The 19261-nt window shown below is 55.7% G+C and overlaps 7 protein-coding genes across 7 annotated transcripts; 4 read left to right on the forward strand and 3 right to left on the reverse strand.

Moving 5' to 3' along the window:
• Positions 1-178: 178 nt before the first annotated feature.
• CCMA1212_003528 (Phosphatidylinositol 4-kinase stt4) lies at positions 179-6140 on the forward strand (the record flags this gene model as incomplete). Its single annotated transcript, XM_073700873.1, has 3 exons — positions 179-370; positions 448-4584; positions 4656-6140. 3 exons carry the CDS (start codon positions 179-181, stop codon positions 6138-6140), a joined length of 5814 nt encoding a protein of 1937 aa, XP_073560192.1.
• A 469-nt stretch (positions 6141-6609) lies between these two features.
• Positions 6610-8643, reverse strand: CCMA1212_003529 (Metal tolerance protein 3; the record flags this gene model as incomplete). The annotated part of the gene is made up of 5 exons (XM_073700874.1): positions 6610-7013; positions 7088-7146; positions 7225-7437; positions 7508-8203; positions 8273-8643. The coding sequence occupies 5 exons, from the start codon at positions 8641-8643 to the stop codon at positions 6610-6612; spliced, it is 1743 nt and encodes a 580-aa protein (XP_073560193.1).
• A 1723-nt stretch (positions 8644-10366) lies between these two features.
• On the forward strand, positions 10367-10924 carry CCMA1212_003530 (uncharacterized protein; the record flags this gene model as incomplete). The annotated part of the gene is given in 3 exon segments (XM_073700875.1): positions 10367-10374; positions 10438-10811; positions 10827-10924. The coding sequence occupies 3 exon segments, from the start codon at positions 10367-10369 to the stop codon at positions 10922-10924; spliced, it is 480 nt and encodes a 159-aa protein (XP_073560603.1).
• An 837-nt stretch (positions 10925-11761) lies between these two features.
• On the forward strand, positions 11762-12028 carry CCMA1212_003531 (uncharacterized protein; the record flags this gene model as incomplete). Its single annotated transcript, XM_073700876.1, has 1 exon — positions 11762-12028. The coding sequence occupies one exon, from the start codon at positions 11762-11764 to the stop codon at positions 12026-12028; it is 267 nt and encodes an 88-aa protein (XP_073560602.1).
• A 459-nt stretch (positions 12029-12487) lies between these two features.
• CCMA1212_003532 (uncharacterized protein) lies at positions 12488-13602 on the reverse strand (the record flags this gene model as incomplete). The annotated part of the gene is given in 5 exon segments (XM_073700877.1): positions 12488-12697; positions 12710-12852; positions 12875-13150; positions 13190-13281; positions 13471-13602. The coding sequence occupies 5 exon segments, from the start codon at positions 13533-13535 to the stop codon at positions 12488-12490; spliced, it is 786 nt and encodes a 261-aa protein (XP_073560605.1). The 5' UTR covers positions 13536-13602.
• A 430-nt stretch (positions 13603-14032) lies between these two features.
• CCMA1212_003533 (uncharacterized protein) lies at positions 14033-17047 on the forward strand (the record flags this gene model as incomplete). The annotated part of the gene is made up of 2 exons (XM_073700878.1): positions 14033-14265; positions 14440-17047. The coding sequence occupies 2 exons, from the start codon at positions 14033-14035 to the stop codon at positions 17045-17047; spliced, it is 2841 nt and encodes a 946-aa protein (XP_073560604.1).
• A 921-nt stretch (positions 17048-17968) lies between these two features.
• Positions 17969-18717, reverse strand: CCMA1212_003534 (6,7-dimethyl-8-ribityllumazine synthase; the record flags this gene model as incomplete). Its single annotated transcript, XM_073700879.1, has 2 exons — positions 18495-18717; positions 17969-18377 (listed from the first exon to the last, which is right to left on the reverse strand). Exons 1-2 carry the CDS (start codon positions 18698-18700, stop codon positions 17969-17971), a joined length of 615 nt encoding a protein of 204 aa, XP_073560607.1. The 5' UTR covers positions 18701-18717.
• Between the last annotated feature and the right edge of the window lie 544 nt (positions 18718-19261).

Here is a 19261-nt window from a genome sequence, read left to right on the forward strand (position 1 = left end):
GTCAGTGACCACCCCTTAATACCAGGTGGGAGCGAGAAAAGGATCGCAGCTCCGTCATTTCCGTTGGTCGCCATTTTCGACTTGGGCGTTGCGGACATTCATCTGCCCAGCTCTGTGGGAGCTGTGCCATCGCCTAGTAGTGCTGAACCACAGCTTAGCGACACCGGGAACTGCGACCATGACGCGCGACATCCGCGCCAGAGCGCTGGAGAAGATTGCGTCGCTCTCGGCGGCCAGCTCTGCGACCTCGACGGACAAGTCAGACCTCGATCGACTGTACAAGGCGTGCCATGCTGGAGGACGGGGAAGCGAACATGGCCGGCCCGGGCATGATGCAAAGCCAAACGGCTCTCTGGGGATCGTCCCTATGGTCAGCAAACCTCTCGCATCTCGGCTTACACGTGGGAGGCGAAGGCCAGGAGCTAACGAGTTATACCTGTCATGTAGTCCATTCGCGAGTTTGAGGTCCTCCTTGCGCTCTGCAAGACGGCGCCGAACATTCAGTCCAGCCAAAGCGCCCAGAAGCTCTCCTATCGATTGATTCCTTATATGCTCGACATCCATACCCAAGTCTTTGTGCCGTCGCCCTTCTTTCGCAAGATCGAACCATCCCCGACAGAGTCGCTCGCCTTCCACGTTACGGCCGCGTTGTTGTCGCTCGGAAACAACCATCGCGGGCTTCACGAGGAGATCTCCAATGGCATCTGGCACTTCGCCAACGACTGCATCAAGGTGGCAGAAAATGTCTTGTCGCCACACGTCGGAGATCCCGAGAACCCCCATTTGGACGATGCGATTCGCACCGCGACCGTCGCTCTTGCGCTCGTTGGCTTCCTCGATGCTGTATCCGCCCAGGCAGACTTCTGGAGAGTCGATGGCCGACTACACCTTATACAGAATATCCGACAGCTCCTCTCGGAACCCTTCCTGGTTGCGGTCGAGACCGCAATCTCCACCATCCGCAACTCCCTGAGCTCAGACAGAGACGTCAAGGAGTGGAAGAGGCATTTGCGCCACTACGCTGCCGCGGGGAGGCCCCTTGGTGCCATGTTGCTGCAGCGCAGCTTCATGTGGCTCGTCTTGGCGAGTAGCTCCTTGATGGTTGCGGATGGAGCGCGCCTTCGCACTACCCACATCTTGGATATCCTCATGTCCAAGGATGGCAGCCCCAAAGCCGGCTCAAGTCTGGATGCACAAGCCGACATTAGCTCAGTCGAGACGTATACTGGCCTTGCTATCGAGCAGATGCACTACATTGAGGCCGGTGCAGACTTTGTGCGGCTTGGAGCTCACTCCCAGCAACAGCTTGCTTTTGCAGTCAAATCTGCTGCCATGATCACGTACCTGAACTGTGCTTTGTTGAATGAGGAGATTGCGGATGCGGAAGTCCTCACCACTTGGCTGCAGGAGGCACTGGAAGACCCTCTGCAGATGGCCGACGAAACACTGGCCTCCACTGTTCTGCAGTGCCTGGCTCTAAGCTGTCGTATAGCTCCCGCGTTCTCGTCGACTGTCAGCCGCGTGCTTCCCCGCTTCCTCGTCCAAACTGTTCCTCAGGGCAGCACCGTCGGGGTGGCATCTAAGAGTCTGGCATATGTACTGAAGCTGCTCTCGAAAGATGCAGTCATCAGCACTCTCTATACCCTGGGCAATGTGCTGAGTCCCGGTTCAGAAGCAGCCATTGCACTGCAAGCAAACGGCACCGCCGGCGAAGCGAACTTGGCCCCTGTGTATGCTAACAGACATTCGACGGGAAGCGCCATTTCTTTGCAGATGGACGGCGAGGAAGAAACGGCCATCATCTATGGCAACGTTGTCCAGGCGATATGCGGCATTGCAGCAGCATGCGACGACGAGAAGATTACGGCTCTTGCCCAGTCTATGCTGCTGCAGAAGCTGGACAAGGTCAATGTCAGTGTGGACACTCAAGTCATAGCTGGCGCAGCTACGTTGGCCCTTAGTGGAGGCCAACTGGAGTTCCGCTCTCTCCTCAAACTGTACTCGAGGATATGCCATATTGGCGTGGTGGAGAGGAAAGACTTCATCTTGGGCTCGGTCAAAAGAGCTCGTGCTCACATCTCTGCTCGCTTGCGACGGGATTCACCCCTATTCGACATCTACTGGGAGCATCTGCTGGACAGCATCATTTCCCTCGGAGACGCTCACGCATCCGGGCAAACCAAGGACTCGGACGTGCAGTTGGCTGCTCTGGAGATTGGCGAGCTGCTCCATCCTCTCGCCGTTTTCATGGCCAGCAATGATCTTGCCTCGGAGCCTCTGGCGAATGATGACTCGTATAGTCTTCTGAGAGATGCGTGGTTCAACATTGTCGTACACGGCTTCATGACAACTACTGAACGCGGGAAAAAGCACATCGATGAGCTTCGCATGATTGCCGTGCACTCTCCCGCGTTGGTGGCGAGCTCGCGCAGCGAACAAGTCGAGAGCGACATCGAGCTGAATACCGTCCTGAGAAGAGGACACAGCAACGACCGAGAGGCGATGCAGAAGAAGCTTCTCAGCGAGCTCGTGCCCTCAAAGGCAGCTGACATTAAGAGCCTCAGCTACCGAAAGGTTATCTTCCTTCAAGCCGCCTACCTGGTGGAAAGTCTCCGCGCCGACGCTGGCGATTGCACCAAGGCTCTGACGTACTTTTTGGAGCCGGCCATGCGAAAGGGAGATGTCAGCAGCACGATGGAGGGAATTGCTGCTGCTGTCGTCGACAAGTACTTGAAGAAGACGCTCGCCGGCATTGACCCAAGCTTCTCCTCTCAGTACGCCGCTACTCAGCTTGTCTCCATCTTCCGCAATTGCTGTCATCGCATCGAGCGAGTCCAACAGGCCGCATTTGCTTGCGCGGACCGTATCATCAGGGACGTCCCTTCGGCTTTATGCCACAGAACGTCTCTCTTCGCTTTGCTGGAGCTGCTCTCCCTCCTGTGGACAAGCTGTCTGGAGGCTGAGACCGATGTCTACACGCCACGCTCGATTTTCACTTCGAAGCTTGGCAATGTGACGCTGGAACTGTCCGATGACTACGATTTCCGTCGCTGGACGCTGGATGCCCTGAACCGAAAGGCCAAGGCGTGGGTTACCACTGCCATCAACCTAGCGCCACTGGACGTCAAGGGCCTTCTCCAGACATACTTGTCAGAATTCGAAGACGACGGTGCGTACGGCCATGTTTCACTCGGTCGGTCTTTCGCTCTGGAAGTTGGATCCATCATCCCTTCGACGGATAACAGGCTGCAGTCTCTCGACCGCGTCGGAGACACCGCTCTCAACACAGCATCCGACCTTATCGCTCAGTATACGACTCGCCAGGAGTACCGCTATGGCGAGACGCTGCCAGATAGAGGATCCGAGCTCATTACCTTTATGAACATGAACCGCCGGTCATCATTTGTCCAGACGACGGTGATTGAGAGTGCCAATGCGGCCACTGCTCTGGCTCACATTGAGGCTCGAATCCTGAGTAAGAAGTCCACCTCCTTGAACGAGGTTCGAGAGATTCTCAGACGGGCAGCCGCCCTGTTGTGCCGTGGCGGGAAAGATGAGTCGGCCGTCGCTCGCTATCTCGTAAACATACCCTTTGCTCTCTTCACGAAGCAGTCCATTAAGCTTGGCGTTTCGTTGTGGCTCGGTGTCATGAATGAGAATCCGCGGCTGGAGCCCAAACTGCTCAACTCCATCGCTCAACAGTGGGAGCTGAGCATTTCTCGCAAGGTCGGGCTGTTCCATCCAGCTTTGGGCCATCCCGATCCGTTCTACCTCAAGGAGGAATTCGCGCCAAGTGAGCTGGAGATGCTTGCAAAAAGACGGCAGTTGGTACATGACATTCTGTCTCCTCACGCTCGTCTGCTTCAATTCTTCAGCAGCCACTTCAACGCCACCAGGCTTGGCTGCCCCGACGTTCAGCGGATCTTTATTCGCATGCTCGACGTGACTCTGGACGCCGCGAGGCAGTGCTCGTCCCATCCACTGGCAAGAGAACTGCGTTTGCAGATTGTCCTCTTTGGTCTACAGGTCCTACGATGGAGCACAATCATCAACGCTACAGCCCAATACCGCCTCAAGGGCAAGATCCTATCCTTTGGCCTCTCCTGGTTCAGGAACCCGCCCAGGTGGTCGTTTGGCAGCAACCTGGTGCAGCTGAAGACCGAGTTTCGGCTCATCTCCGACGTCCTCGCCGCCATGAAAGTAGTTGCTCCCATTGGAGCCAACACGTCTGGCGTGAACTCGCTGCGCTCCAAGGAACAGCTGCTGCAACTGCTGTTGGAGAACGAGCAAACACGTCTGACAGTGTGGATCAGCCCTGTCACCCAGCATCACGCTCACTTGACGCTCCATCACAGCTCGTCGAAAGCTGCGATTGAGGCTGCTCTCCTGCCTCTGGTGCCTACTGCCTGGTTCGAAGATCCTGCGATTGCTATCGAGCTGCCGACGAGATTCCACTACCCCCGATTGACTCGCGAGGTCAGATTGCTTCTCCTTGCGATGCCGGAAAGAGCCATCTCCGAGCCCGAAGCCCTTTCTCTCATTCTTGGAGGGCATCTGCCCGACGATGTTGGTCCTCAGCTAAAGGTAAGATCCTACCGCCTCCCCTTTTCTATAACCCTTTCGCATGTTGGCCAAGTCTAATCCAAGTGTAACAGTATCTTTTGTTCTGGGAGCCAGTCAATCCGCTCACAGCCGTGACCCTCTTCCTGCCAGCATACAGAGATCATCCTTTCCTCATCCAATATGCCATGCGAGCCCTGGAAAGCCATTCCGTGGACATCACATTCTTCTACGTGCCTCAAATTGTGCAAACGCTGCGTTACGATACTCTCGGCTATGTGGAACGATATATCCTTGAGACCGCGCAGTTTTCTCAGCATTTCGCTCACCAGATCATCTGGAACATGAAGGCCAACGCGTACAAGGACGATGATGCTCAAATTCCTGACGCTATCAAACCGACTCTCGACGCCATCATGGCCAAGATGGTTGACAGCTTTGCCCCCGAGGACAGAGAGTTTTATCAGAGAGAGTTTGCCTTCTTTGACGAAGTCACCAGCATCTCTGGCAAGTTGAAGCCCTACATCAAACGGCCGAAGCCAGAAAAGAAGCAGAAGATTGAGGAAGAGCTCCGCAAGATCCAAGTCGATGTCGGTGTCTATCTCCCCATTGACGCCGACGGCATCGTCATTGGCATCGATCGAAAATCCGGAAAGCCTCTGCAGAGTCACGCCAAGGCCCCCTACATGGCCACTTTCCGCATCAAGAAGCACAAGGGCGGGCTCGAGCAGGAAAATCAGCTGCTGGAGGGCACGGCAACAGCGGAAGGCAAGGAGCCCGAGGACAACACCGTCGAGATATGGCAGTCGTGCATCTTCAAGGTCGGCGACGACTGCAGACAGGACGTGCTGGCGCTGCAGATGATTGCCGCCTTCCGCGGCATCTTCCACAACGTCGGCCTCGACGTCTTCGTGTTCCCGTACCACGTCACCGCGACGGCGCCGGGCTGCGGCGTCATCGAGGTGCTCCCCAACTCCATCTCGCGAGACATGCTCGGCCGCGAAGCCGTCAACGGGCTCTACGACTACTTCGTCTCCAAGTACGGCAACGAGGACTCGCTCCGCTTCCAGCAGGCCCGCAGCAACTTTGTCAAGTCCATGGCCGCCTACTCGGTCATTTCCTTTCTGCTGCAGTTCAAGGACCGGCACAACGGCAACATCATGATTGACGACGCCGGGCACATCCTGCACATTGATTTCGGCTTCTGCTTCGACATCGCCCCCGGTGGCATCAAGTTTGAGCGCGCGCCCTTCAAGCTCACGAGCGAGATGATGGCCGTCATGGGCGGCTCGACCGAGCACCAGAGCTTCAAGGCCTTTGAGCAGCTCTGCATCAAGGCCTTCCTCGCCAGCAGGCAGTACTGCGACAAGCTCAGCCAGATTGTGCTGCTCATGATGGACAGCGGCCTGCCATGCTTCAAGCCCGAGAGCGTGCAGAACTTCAAGGACCGCTTCGTCATGGACAAGACGGAGCGCGAGGCGGCGGATTTCATGAGGGACCTTATCAAGAAGAGCTATTCGAGCTATAGCACGGGCATCTACGACCAGTTCCAGTTGCTTACCAATGGTATTCCTTACTGAGCGGTGCTGTATGCAGCCAATTTTGTCATTATCTTGTTTCGTTTGTTGTTTTTGTTTCGTTTCTCAACAGCTTGTTCCGTTACCTTTGCTTGTTCTTCTCTTGGAAAAACTGCGAGGATAATTCGGTAACGCTTACCCCGAGGGCAAAAGGGGCTAATAGAAGAGAAGGGTTTACTTTTAACGGTGGATTACACATATACAATACCTATAGATAGCAGTAGTTTTCATTCATACCAAGCACGCAAATCATATCGAGCTTTCTCAACGCGACTGCATTTGCGACATCTAAGCACATATCGGTCTATGTATAGGTATCCGGCTGGCTAAAAATACTCGTCAACGCACCAAAATAAGCAAGTCATCAGTACTGATTACCGCCGAAAATAGCTCACGTCATACCGTAGCAATCCCATTTCTTTCCCAGTGGGGCCCCTGTTTTTCAAAAAAGAACATGTCATGTCGGGTCGTGTCATGAGGCAGGCTGCTTGAGCATGTGCGTGGGCGCGTTATAGCTCAGATAGTCGACGTGGACAAAGGCCCTGTCGACAATGGGCACTGACTCGAGGAAGTAGGTCAGCACCTCGCTCAGGTCGTGGCTGTCCTTGAGCGGCGTGTTGGCCGAGAGCACAATGTCCACCTCCACAAAGAGCTTGTCGCCCACGTGGTACGCGCGCAGGTTCTGGATCTGGCGGATGGCCGTGGCGAACCGCATCGTGAGGTAGAGGAGGAGGTTTCGTTCGTCTGGCTGGGCAGAGAAGCCCGTGAGGTTGCGGATGTGCTGAGCTGAGGTGCGGCTCCAGATGAAGATGACAAAGAGGGAGAGCAAGAGACCGCCGGACGCATCGAGCCACCAGATGTGGCCATAGAAGCCCACTGGCGAGTGGAGAAGCCAAGCGTTAGAGAAAGGCATCGATAGAACGAGAGAGAAGAAACCCTTATGGACCTACCTAAAGGAAACAAGATGGAGCCAATGTTGAAAATGACATCCGTCATCGCATCGTCGGCTCTGTTAAAGATAGGGGGTCAGCCTGCATGCTCGTAATGGGCGATTGGCGGCGAATAACCGAGCACAGGTGTAACCCACAAAGCGCGGACACTTGAGTTCTTCACGAGACGGCACCACAGCCAGCAGCCGCCTTTGACAACAATCGTCGAGATCATAATGATGATAGCCGGCATGCTCAGTTGGAGGACTTTGTGCTCAGGCCCAGCAAGTCGCTGAATACATTGCAGGCTAACCTGGCAAAAGGAGGTTATCATGATGACGGAGAAGACCAGCACTCCAAGGGGTTCCAGCCTAGAGTTTTGAATGATTAGTGAGGAGACAGCCTCCCAGGATCCGTCTTGAGTGGTAATATAGAGCTTACCGTGACCGCCCAACGGGATAATTGTGTAGATCCCGCTGGCTTGACGAGATCAATCTTGTGGTCGTCCAGACGATGGCAGTACTCAGCAAATCGAGGACTGCGTCAACCAGAGCCGCAAGGACGGACATGGATGGAACTGAGACAATGACGGCGATTTTACCTGCCAGGAGAACGATGTTTGCAACGAGGTTGATCCATATGGCCAATGCCACGATAGGGTCGTCGTGATTTAGGTCGCCGTCCTCGAGCCACGGCAGATTCGGCTGCGGGCCAGCTTCCTTGGGCAGAATAACCCGTTCGGGGGTCTGCGGTCGCGAGTGTGTCTCGTTCTCTTCATCGCCCTGGTGTTGTAGTAGGGGCAGGTTTTCGGAAGAGCGGAAAATGTCTTTAGGAGTTCGCCTTTGGGGATGTGCTGACGCTTTGAGCGTGGATGACGAGCTGCTACTTTTCCCACTGGTGATGTGGTTGACCGAGCCGTATGAGTCGGCCACTTGATCGAGATGCGACGGCGCCTGGTAGGATGCTTGCGGTGTCTCCTCGGCAATGGTATCAGGGACTTCAACAGGCTTGAAAGCCGAGGCCTCGAGCTCGTCTGCATACTCATTCAATAGCTCGTGGGGGATGGATGAGTCGAGGAGACAATCGATGTACATGTACTGCTGTATCAGGGAATTCGTTCTCTGGTAGTATTGACGTCTTGAAGACGGCAGAAGAGTCAGCTCCTCGGCTCTGCACTTCCGTCAGGGTCACTTGAGTAGTATTTACATGGGCTTCTTCATGGCACTGAGCTGCTCTTCAGTCTTCCAATACCGTTCCCAGCGATATCGCGGGTTGCTTCTCCCGATGAGCTTCAAGCTCCGCGCTTGCGGACCAAGGAGGATCCGTGACAACCGGTGCTCGTCCCGCAGGAGTCTCTCGATATCTTCGTCTTCATTGCGCATCCACGAGTTCCGCATGGAACCCGTCTCCTCGTCTTCCACATGATGGCGCGGTGCCGCAGCGGGTGGCCGTAGACTCGATATGCTTTGCTGAGATCGGGTGCGTATCAGGGATGTCAGAGTATTTGTCCTTGTGTGCAGGGAAGAATGGTAGAGGCTTTCGCCATGGCTAAGCCAAGGCCGGTCCGGCGAGGTCATGTTCGCAGACACTCTGCAGCAACCAGCGCGTTTGAATCAGTCGACACCCAAGGAGAGAGACGAGCTGAGCGACGGTAAGAAAGCGACGCATCCCCAGACCCATCCGCGTGATGACGTAGCGCGAAAATCTTGTTCAATCGCGGCTCAATCACCGATAAAACTAGTAAGAGCACCTGTGCCGCGTAGCGCGAGGTCAAGATGCGCGAGGCGTCAGCCTAGCAGAGAACCGGCGGTGCCTTATTATTCAACCGTCATGGCCGCCAGCTGAGTATGATTAGTTGGATTGCCCATTACGAGGTGCTAGTAAACAAGCTCCCGAGTCTTAGAAGAGCGGCCTCGTTCGTCACCTCGTCACTTGCCCAGGCACACAACAGGCCGGAGCACGGATCGAGGGTGAGCACGGCGATGCATGTTCGCGAACGACGGACAAAGCTGGGTCGATGCTCGCGGTCTAGAACTGCCTAGAAACCGCCACGGCAAAGCTGACGGCTCATCGGATCATAAATCCCGATGAAGGGGAATGGCAGCGCCGGATAGGCATTGCGGCGGAGGTCGGCCTAGCGCACGATTAGAGCTTTGAACCCATGTCTGCATCGATCCGCTCAGTACAGTAGAATGCGGCTCCAGTCCGGCCTTCTATCGGCCGGACGTGATATCAGAAAGGGCATCATTACACGTTGCCGCTGCAATATAGCAGTTGGGTGGAGGACGGTATCATGGAATCGAATGCTGGATGTGAAGCCAATCCCGGCCGATTCGGGAGGAGTTGATGCTCTTTGTCGTCGAATGGCCGTACCTGCACAAGAAGGTGCCCGCTACTCTATCGAGAAGCTTCCCGGTCGAACCGTCTCCGAAATGAGGCGCTGTCCAGTCTCGCGTCTTCCCATCGTATCTGCTGGTGCGTAGCCGGGCTTGGGACAAGGGCAGAAGGGGCCTGCCGTGCACCATCCAAGTACCTGATGGCAGTGGAATGTAGGGAAATGGTGATGTATTGGGGCCTAGACTGGTGGCTGATACGGTAGCAAGACGCCGTATTGGCATGTGAAGTCGTGAGCCAGGGAGCTGAGATGTCGTCTTTCCCATGTTTTTGCTTCTTGGAGACTCGGTTCATACTCTCTTCCCTGGAACCAATTGTTTGCTGAATTCAAGCTGACAAAGCGATGTTTCTTTCGCGTGCATGGGTGGCAGGAGCAGCCGGATCGCAGCTGATTCTATGATTCTGTGTCGGCAGGAGCGAACCGGCGTTGAGTCCGCCTTTTACCCAGGAACAACTCACCACTTTTTTTTTTTTTTTTTTTATTTTTTTTTCCCAACTTCAACATCACACAATCCTCCCATCGCCTCACCAGCATTTACGAAAACTCGCATCTCCCATCAGCTTTGCCGACCGGCCGAATTGACTTCTCGATGCATCACTCGACGGTTTGACTTTCTACCTTCCCCTCCTGTGACGTCCGTTCCTGGATCCCGGGTAGGCCGTTCCTGGAAAAGGGCCAACGCAGCCAACGGAGGCTTGGGAGGTACCTCGAGCAGCGGTGCGACGTGGGACGAAGAGGTACGAAGTGCCAACAGCCACACACGAGGCGTCGAACCTTGAGCCCCCGCATGCATCCATCCAGGATTGCGCGGCCCACTGAAAACTCTGGCCTTCTGGCCTCCACTGAATGATAGAAGTACCTGGGTATTACGTATCGACTAGGCCTCATCCAGGCGCGTGCTGCTCATGACGATGTGCGTTCAAGTGACAAAGTATGGATACATGATGCCATTGATATCTCACCATTGCATGAACAGGTCGTTCGACGTCGATGCGAGCCCCGTCACAAGCACTGGATCCTCTCCTGACAACAGCAGGGTGGACTACGATGGAGCCAGCATACGAGGAGAAATTTTTTCTTACAGCTCGCAGCCGGCATCAGCATCGCCGGCTTTGGTGCCTCTAGCTGGACGGTGGGCCTGCTTGATGGTAACTCCAATTGGGTTGCTGCTTGTCTGGAAAGCAGATGTCATCGTCCGCAACCATGGCTTTTCAAAGACGACTGTGGAGGTGGAACCTTTCCCACAAAAAGGTCTCGCACACAGTTTGCGTGGAAAAAGCTTGTTGGTGCCGATCGCTCTCCGAAGGCCTGATGATCTCTCTTCCTCCCTGAAGATCAACAGTGCCAATTGTTAGATTGTACCAGCCACGACGCGTTCACGCTACGAGTACCTACTACGATGGCGATGTGCCAATGCGTGGCATGCACTCGGGCGACGCCGCCAGCCCTTGGCACTGGTCTGATCGAGCCCTGCGCCCCGTATTGCATCACAAATCCTAACCAACTGGACGAAGGTTGCTATAACCGGTGCCCGTTCCGCACGGAGGGAAAATAGGGCAGCTCTGTCGTGCAAGAGTTACAGTGAGGGCCGCTCTGTACGAGTACGGGCTTGCGTAGTACCCGGCAGCGAGGGAATGAGACAGACTTTGTCATCGAGACAACGATGGAATATATTCGACGATGCTGGGCCTGCAGTGGTCCGTTGCGCCGAGTCGGAACCGGCGGGCGCATCTAGTAGGCGTCCCCTGGACCTGTTGTGCGCAATTCTGGTATACATATCCGTACAGCTGAAGACTTGATAGTCGCTCCATCCAAAGGCCCGTCGATCTTGCTTTCAACAACCTGCTAGGGAGGCGCTAGCCAGTGGCGACCACTTACCCCTGGACCGTGTGCTGAGGAGCGAGCTGAGAGTTCAACACGCCATTCCACGTAGAGGGGCAACAATTGATCGATTTTGACAGCAGCTTGCACGTTTACTTCTCGTTGGCTGCGCGGCCTTGCACCCCCAATTGCCCTATCCACTTGCTGGGCCATTCTGGGCAAAGGCCGGCAGCGCAGCATGCCCTCCTGAGCATGGAAATTACCAGTGACAGAGAAAGACTGCGAGGAGGAAAACACAATACCAGATGGATGACATGGACAGGGCTCTCCAGACTTTTTTTTTTTCTTTCCCATGCCACAGTGCCTGCATTCCAGTCCGGACGGGCGCCAACGCAGCTCATTGCCCTCTCGAGTATCAACGCCTGGAAGCTCTCCGGACTGCTCCGTGCTATCATTCTGAGTGTATCCAGTACGACACCATGCTCGCCGACTGCAACCAATCTCAAACAGCTCGTTTCTGGGGAGCAGGCCACGGAGATGGGACGGTGCACCCTAACGCCATCAGCGAAAGTCAAATCTCTTGCGCCTTGGTATGCATGCATGTGCGAAAGGCTCCAGTCAAATACTACTCCGTGCGCGGGCCCGCGAAGCATGTGCATGCGCAGCAAACGGTGCGAGCTCAGAACAACCTCCACGGCAGCTCCACACGAGCTGATGAGGTCGTCATACACAGCGTCAACGTCTAGCTGACGGCCAGGTCCGAGGAAGACGCTCTGTCGATGCCGGTGCGTCCTGAGATTGCTCTACACGGAGTTCGGAGTCGCACATGGCGCTGGCACCCAACCTCCCAAACCCAAGGCCCTCTTGGCACAGTTTAATACCACAAATAAACACCAGCTACCAAGCGATGGATACCAGCCGAATGGATACTTCTCGTACGAAGAATGGACACCTCTCGTACCTCAGCCATTCCGCGTCCCCACTCGTGATAACCGCCCGCTAACTGGACTAAGCCCCAGCCTCCACACTGTTGCCGCCCGGGCTGATGGTGTAGGCACTCGTATCTGAAGGGAGCCGAGGACAGGAGCAGCAGCAGGATGATGGAACTGCAGAGCAGATGCATACGAGCCGGCGCCGGTACTTGGGGTCATGTCTGTGTCATTGTTGTTCTCTGCTGTCTCTCCGTGTATGTGTTCGCGCGGTCGTCAATGCTCGGTCTTCGTTCCACTGCGGTCTGAACCCCCGGGCAATTTCTCACCACACCTGTCGCAGCCGGAACCCAACCACACCACCTGATTCGCATCCAGTCTTTCATATCCTCCACCGCAATGGCTAGCGAGAAGAGGCGCCTGGATCCTCCGTGTGCAGACAGGGGAGCCAGAAGGGGACAGCAGCGAGGCAGGGATAGGGGCGGGCTACCTGAGCACTGAGCTCCGTCTCTTGTTGGCCTGGCCTCTTCGCACCCATGGCTTACGAGATCGGCCTAACAGACGCAGCTCAGGCTCTGCCGGCCGACAGGGGCCCGAGTCTGATGGATGGTGGGTGAATGGGGATGGGATGGATGGACGAACTAGCCAGTCAATAGCCGGCACGCACGCATCTTAACGCCTGGCCGTCCGTCGCTCTCCTGAAGTTTGCATCCCTTTTCTCTTCTTCTCTCAACCCCTTCTTGTCGTCCGCTGTCTTGTTCCTGCCGCTCTCTTCATTGCCCACCAACGTTGAATTCGAGGGTCTGGGTGCGTCCTCCTCAGCGACAGCCTGGATTTGTATTGCATTGTCTCGCATAAGCCCAAGAACACCTCCGTTTGGCTCATTTCCGCCCCTCGTTGATAGCTGCCTCGGCTGCCTCGCTCGTTCGTGTTCGACTTCTATTTTTTTCTGGGCTTTTCTCCATCGGATCGGCATACCTTTTGCTCCTCGCTCCGTCTCTCGGCCTCTGTTTACTGTTTGTTTGGCATCAAACCACCGCCGCTTTCCATCGACTTCTTCACCGGCTTCCCTGTATCTTATTATTCTGCATTTGTCGATTCCATCGTTGCTTGTTTGCCGCCGACCTTTGGCCCTCTCACGTCGTATCTTTCTTTGGGTTATCTCTTTAATTTCTTTGCTGCGCCTCCTATTCACTGCTTTTTGCATCATTTCCTGGGCTCGCTCCCGGAATCACGAACTCGGAGCCCTGCGCACTTACATTATTGCGCTGTCAATCCCGAGATTAATGTGAGTCTCGCGCTTTTCTTTGCTAGCCTTGCGCATGCCGGACGCTCCCGGCCAACCACCTGGTCGTGTCTCACCCAGAAATACCTGCCCACGGCCAGCCCGGCTTACCAACAAGGAGGAGCCATTTCCAACTTTTCCTCCCCAAAGCAAGTCAAAGTCGATTCACTGCGGCCTTGGCACACTCGCGACTCGACCTCACTGACAAATACGGGAGACGAAAACAGAAAACAACATGCGTTGGGCGGGCATTTGCTAATGTTGAATATCTCTCTATGCAGCCATCCGCCGAGCTCTGTGTCGCCCAACAAGTTTGACGCGATTACAGCTGACAGCCACTCAGACGATCCGTTATTCGTCGCATCCGTCCATTCATCACCGGACCTCGTATCGCCAGGGTTCTAAGCCTGCTGACCCGTTGCCACCCCTCAGCGACCGGAAAATTACTGGGCACCGTCGGAAAAAATCACCGTCGAGCTGCAGGATAGGAGGTGCTGCCAAAATTTGCTCTAGAAGCTTCCTCTCTCGCGGTCTTCATGCCTAGATTCTCAGTTGCCTTTGCCCGGCGGAAAAGCACCGCAGACGACATCGAAAATGCCGAGGTAGCGCCAGCTGGACAATCCTCGTTCAGGGTTTTGGAACGACACGATTATTCGGGCGTCAAGTCGTTTGACGGAGGGGCCAAGATGGCAAGAGCCTCGGGACCTCTGCTCTCGAAGCCTGATCTCCAGGCTGACGACAACATTTTTTCTGATATGAAGTCTAACCGGTGAGTCTCGATCCTTCCAGCCTGCTTGTTTATTCCTCCCTATCTTGTGGTGGTTGAGAAGGAACTGGGCAATGGAGAGAGTTGTTTGCGGTCTTGTTCGGTTCATGTTCGAGGTGTCTGACTGTGGGAAACTCCCGACTCTTTCGCCTTCGGCGTGCTAACTGCATCATTAAGTGGAAGCGGCTTGTCCAACACGACACACACCACGTCGACCGACACCTCTTCACGCCACAGTAATGCATCCACGGCTCCGTCGTCAGCCGACTTCAGCGGCGGCAACTTGTTCTACGATGACGGCCGGCCACCCAAGAGCTCCTCCTCAGACATGCACGGCCGTGGAAGCTCCAACAAGTCCATCGGATCCAAGTTCCTAGACAAGGCTGGCCGTACTTTCTCGTTTGGTGGACAGAAGAAATACACCATTCCCCCACCGCCGGAGGAGCCTCCCTTGCCGGACTTGCGGCCACCTCCCATCATGGTTGAACCGGGACGAAATGGATCTAGAGGTACGACTACATACACGCAGGCCCCAACCGTCCCAACCGTCCCAACCGTTCCATCCGCCCCAACCATTACCCGCAAGCCAGCCCCCCGTAGACCCGATGTTCTGGACGTAGGTAGTGACTTTGGATCAATGTTTCCAGGATCAGCTTTCGAGAAGCGGGCAAGCATGGCGACGCTCAAGAACGACGACTTGGCCTCGCCCCGGCTCCTCACAGGCAACCCCCAGGCCCAGCAACCGATCCCGCACAGCCCGGACACAACAACGCAAGCAGAGCCGTTGCTCGGCTCGTGGAACTCATCGCAGTCCAAGGTTGTCGTGGATGATTATTCGTCGGACAAGAGTTCGCCGACTTATGACAGCCCCCCGCGCGTTCCGAGCCATTCATCCCCTCGGTATCAATCGCCGCCTCGCCAAACACCTGCTAGGTCATCGCCTCCGGCCGAGCAGCCGCCAGCTCATCAGACACCATCGAGTCCGGACGAGTCACCAGATGACGAGGACGCGCAGCTCCTGGCCGAAACTTACACTGCTATTCAGCTCCTTTCTGCCGAGGATGACGAGTTCGAGGACAACCCGCAGCAGGGTCGCTACCGGCGGGAGGAGGATAGTTTCACGGCGGCTCCCCGGCAGCCTAAGCCAGCCTCCAACCCCAACAATGCCAGGAACGGAGACGGCGGGCCTCGGTACCAACAGTCGAACAGTCGATATATGCCCACGCAGGACGGCGCGCCTCGGAACAAGGTCATGACTCCGGCCGAGTTTGAAAAGTATCGCGAAGATAAGATTCGCCATGATAGGACAAACAGCACGTCGAAAGACGACGACGACGACGATATCAATTACGACGACGACGAGGACGAGGCTGAAAAGTCCAAGCAGCAGGCGAAGCAGAGACGGAAGCAGGAGGCTCACATGGCTGTGTACCGCCAGCAGATGATGAAGGTTACGGGCGAAACCAACCCGACAAATGGACTGGGCATTCCTGTGTCGTTGAGCGCACCGCAGCTTGGCCATGTCAGGGCCTCTTCGCTTGACCCGGCAGCAGCGCCACCGCCCCTACCCGCGACCGCAAATGCCGTGCCCGGCGCATCTGGCGGGTCCGATGAGGCCGACGACGATGAAGAGATCCCGCTCGCCATCTTGCAGGCACATGGGTTTCCCAATAAGAACCGACCCCCGACTCGGCTCAGCATGATGGGATCAAACCCCAATATCCGAGCCTCTGCGATGCTTGCGCCGGGACGGCCGTCTTCAGCCATGGGAGAATCCGCTGCTGCTTCCCGGCGCCACTCTACCCTTCCGGCCTTTGCCAGGAACTTGCCTCAAGATCCCTTCATCGGAGCGAGCATTGCGCAGCCGGCACTCAGGGAGTCTCTATCTTTTAACGATATGGGGATGGGCCCCAAGCCGCCGTCGCCGCTGCCCCCTGGAGGCCTTGTCGGTGTGATTGCCAGCGAGGAGCGACAGAGGGCGATGCGACGAGGAAGCCCCAGTGTTGATCCGTCAAGGCTCATGGGCAGCGGCTACAATACTCCCCCTGGAATGGACCCCATGGTGGCCGGCATCCCCCCCAACATGATGTATCCCCAAGCTCAGATGGGAGGTGGAATGCCCGGCATGATGCAGGCGCCGATGCAGGCGCCGATGCAGGCGCCGATGCTCACTCCTGGTGATCAAGCCCAGCTCCAGATGACGCAGCAAATGTCGCAGTTTATGCAGATGCAGATGCAGTTTATGCAACTGATGGCTGCAAACCAGAACGGCGGCATACCGCAGCAGCAGCCGACATTTCAGCAACCCTTTGGCGGCCTGATGGGCAACCAGTCAATGGTTGATCTCTCGTCCCGCAACTCGGTCGTTGGCGAGCAAAGTCTGGAGCCGCGCCGTGGTGACTACGGCAGCATGCGAACGATGAGCATGGTGCAGCCCAGCTCGGCGCCGATGGCTCATCCCGGATATGCGGGGTCTATTCGCTCATCCATTCATGGTTATACCCCGTCGATTGCACCTTCGGAGCGAAGCAACATTGGCCTGCCTAACCGCTACAGGCCCGTCTCCCAGGCTATCAACCATGCCCCTCTTGGCCACATGCAGTCGCGGTCGTTCTCCGGAGCTCTCTCTGCTTTCACTGACAAGAACAAGACGTCGATGAGGATTGTGAGCAAATCGGCTTCCGATGATGATGACGATGAAGAGGGTTGGGAGGCGATGAAGAATAAGAGAGAGAAGAAGAGGTCTCTCTGGAGAAGCAAGAAGAATCTGAGCTCGGTCATCTGAGCAGATGATGTCACCTACTGACCATGGCGTGTCTCTTCACCCCCTCTCCTTTGTCTTATCCTGCAACCGAAGAGCTGATGCGTATGGATGAGTTTGGCGTGCGGCTGTCCGTGTTACGAGCCTACACTTGTGCGAGTGCAAGTGCGAGTGTGGTGTGCGTCTGTCCGCGTGCCTGTGTTTCGCCCCTTGTCGTCGAGTCAGGGGGGGCCGAGCGCGAGGTCGACGATTGGTTCTGGATGTTTTCGTGTTCTTCAAACTTGGACCTCCCCTGACGCTACTACGCCCCAGAAGTATCATGGTCATGGTCCGTGATATGATGCAGCGCAACGTGATTGAAAAGAAGAAAAAATAATCATTTTTTGAGGTTAGATGTTTTTGTTGTTTGGGGACGTCCGCTGAGGCGTCAAATGGTTGGATCATTTGTCTGGACAAGTCGCGTCACGCATGATAGAGATGGCTCTACGCCGTAATTGAATAATTTATCTGCAGTGGCTCTCTTTTTCTCGAGCGTCTTTTCTACTGTCTTTCTTTGTGAGCGTGAGGAAAACAATGTCTTATAGTCGTTTACAATCAAGGTGTATTAGAGGAAGATTGAGGGAAGCTGAGGACGGACGTCGTGTAATCAAGCCCGTTGACTTATTCAAAAACGGGCAATATCTCTTGTATTTCTGCAGCGCTCAGGGTAGAGTTGATGAGGTATGGAACTCATGAGCCAGGTGATTGTGTGTTTGAGTCCATGGGGCCGGAATTGGCTCTATTATTGCCAATTGCCTGCCGATCGCTTATTCAAAACTTGCTATTATCTCGGCAAACATCTTTCTTTGCAGTGGCCGTTTCTCTCGATTGGCACTCTTGATCATGTCTTCTTCTTCACATTTTACTTTCTTTCGCTGTTACGCTATGCATCTCTAGTAGCTCGTCTTAGCCCTGGATCTTGCCCGTCGCCCACTCATTCTTCTTGACGCCCATCTCCACAGCCGCCAGGCCCCAGTCCTCGCCGTGGTTGTGGCCCTTGCCGGCGGCGCTGGTGCTGATGCCCGCGCGGGACTTGGCCTGCTCGTCGTCGAGCACCGTCAGGACGCCGAAGATGACGGGGATGCCAATGTCGAGCTGGACGCGCATGAGGCCCTGGGAGACGGCGTCGGCAATGTACTCAAAGTGCATGGTCTCGCCCTTGATGAGGACGCCGACGGCGATGATGGCGTCAAAGGGGCCGCTGGAGTTCGCGCCGGCGGAGAGGGCGGTTAGGTCGCTGGTTGAGGCGCCGAGGAGGTCGGTGGCTGAGGGGGCGCCGGAGGCATTGGATTGGATTTGCGAGGCGGAGAAGAGCCTTTTCCGAGAGGAATTGGGGAGACATCATCAGCAAACGGTTGTCGAGATGGGAGGAGGAGGAGCAGCAGGAGGAAGACGGGGTGATAACGGACGGGAGGAGGGGTTTAGCTCTTACCGCTGAACAGCAATGGGGAGCTCCCAGGAGCCGGGGCAGGACTGGATGACAATGTTGGAGTCCTTGACGCCGGCCTCGAGCAGCTTGGCCTTTGCGCCGGCGACGAGAGGGTCGATGATGGTTGAGTTCCAGCGGGCGTGGACGATGCCGATGCGGAGGCTGGAGCCGTCGTGGTGCTGAGGAGCCGGGCCCTTGAGGGAAGACATGACTTTTTCTGGTATGACTGTATTATGGGAAGAGAAAAATAGATGCTCAAGAGATACCTCAAGTCCGATAATTTATCCAAGAGTGCGTATGCCGAAAATGAAGAGAAATTGATGTCGAGATCGAGAGACGAGACGACGAGACTGACATGCGACGAAAGCTTCAAGGGACCTCTGCGGACAAAGCTGACTGATCTTCTGATGCTTGCGGCGGGGCAGCAGCGACAGGCACAAGGCGGAAGCGGAATGGCGGCAGCAGCGGGGGTTGAGTTTGAAGAAAGTTACTGGTACGGTGTACATGCAACCTTACTGGACGGTTTGTGGCTGGAGCTGCAAGTGGGCGCCGGACAACGTCATTTTTCTGCTGCAGGAACTGGTCGGCAGGTGACACCATCTAAATGGTGACCTCGGGAGGAGGTCGCTTGGAGATGGCGCAATTACGAAGCAGCTACAAAGACTTACGGTATCGTGCGGGTCTTTTGGGGGACCCTCTTTCCACGTGCTGCGTGTACGAGCTGCATTCGTACCGACGACTTCCTGCCGACTTGGAGCTTGGACTTGACA

This window comes from Trichoderma ghanense (assembly GCF_004382785.1).
Source record: "Trichoderma ghanense strain CCMA-1212 chromosome Unknown scaffold_3, whole genome shotgun sequence".
In the NCBI taxonomy this organism is placed as follows: Eukaryota; Fungi; Ascomycota; class Sordariomycetes; order Hypocreales; family Hypocreaceae; genus Trichoderma; species Trichoderma ghanense.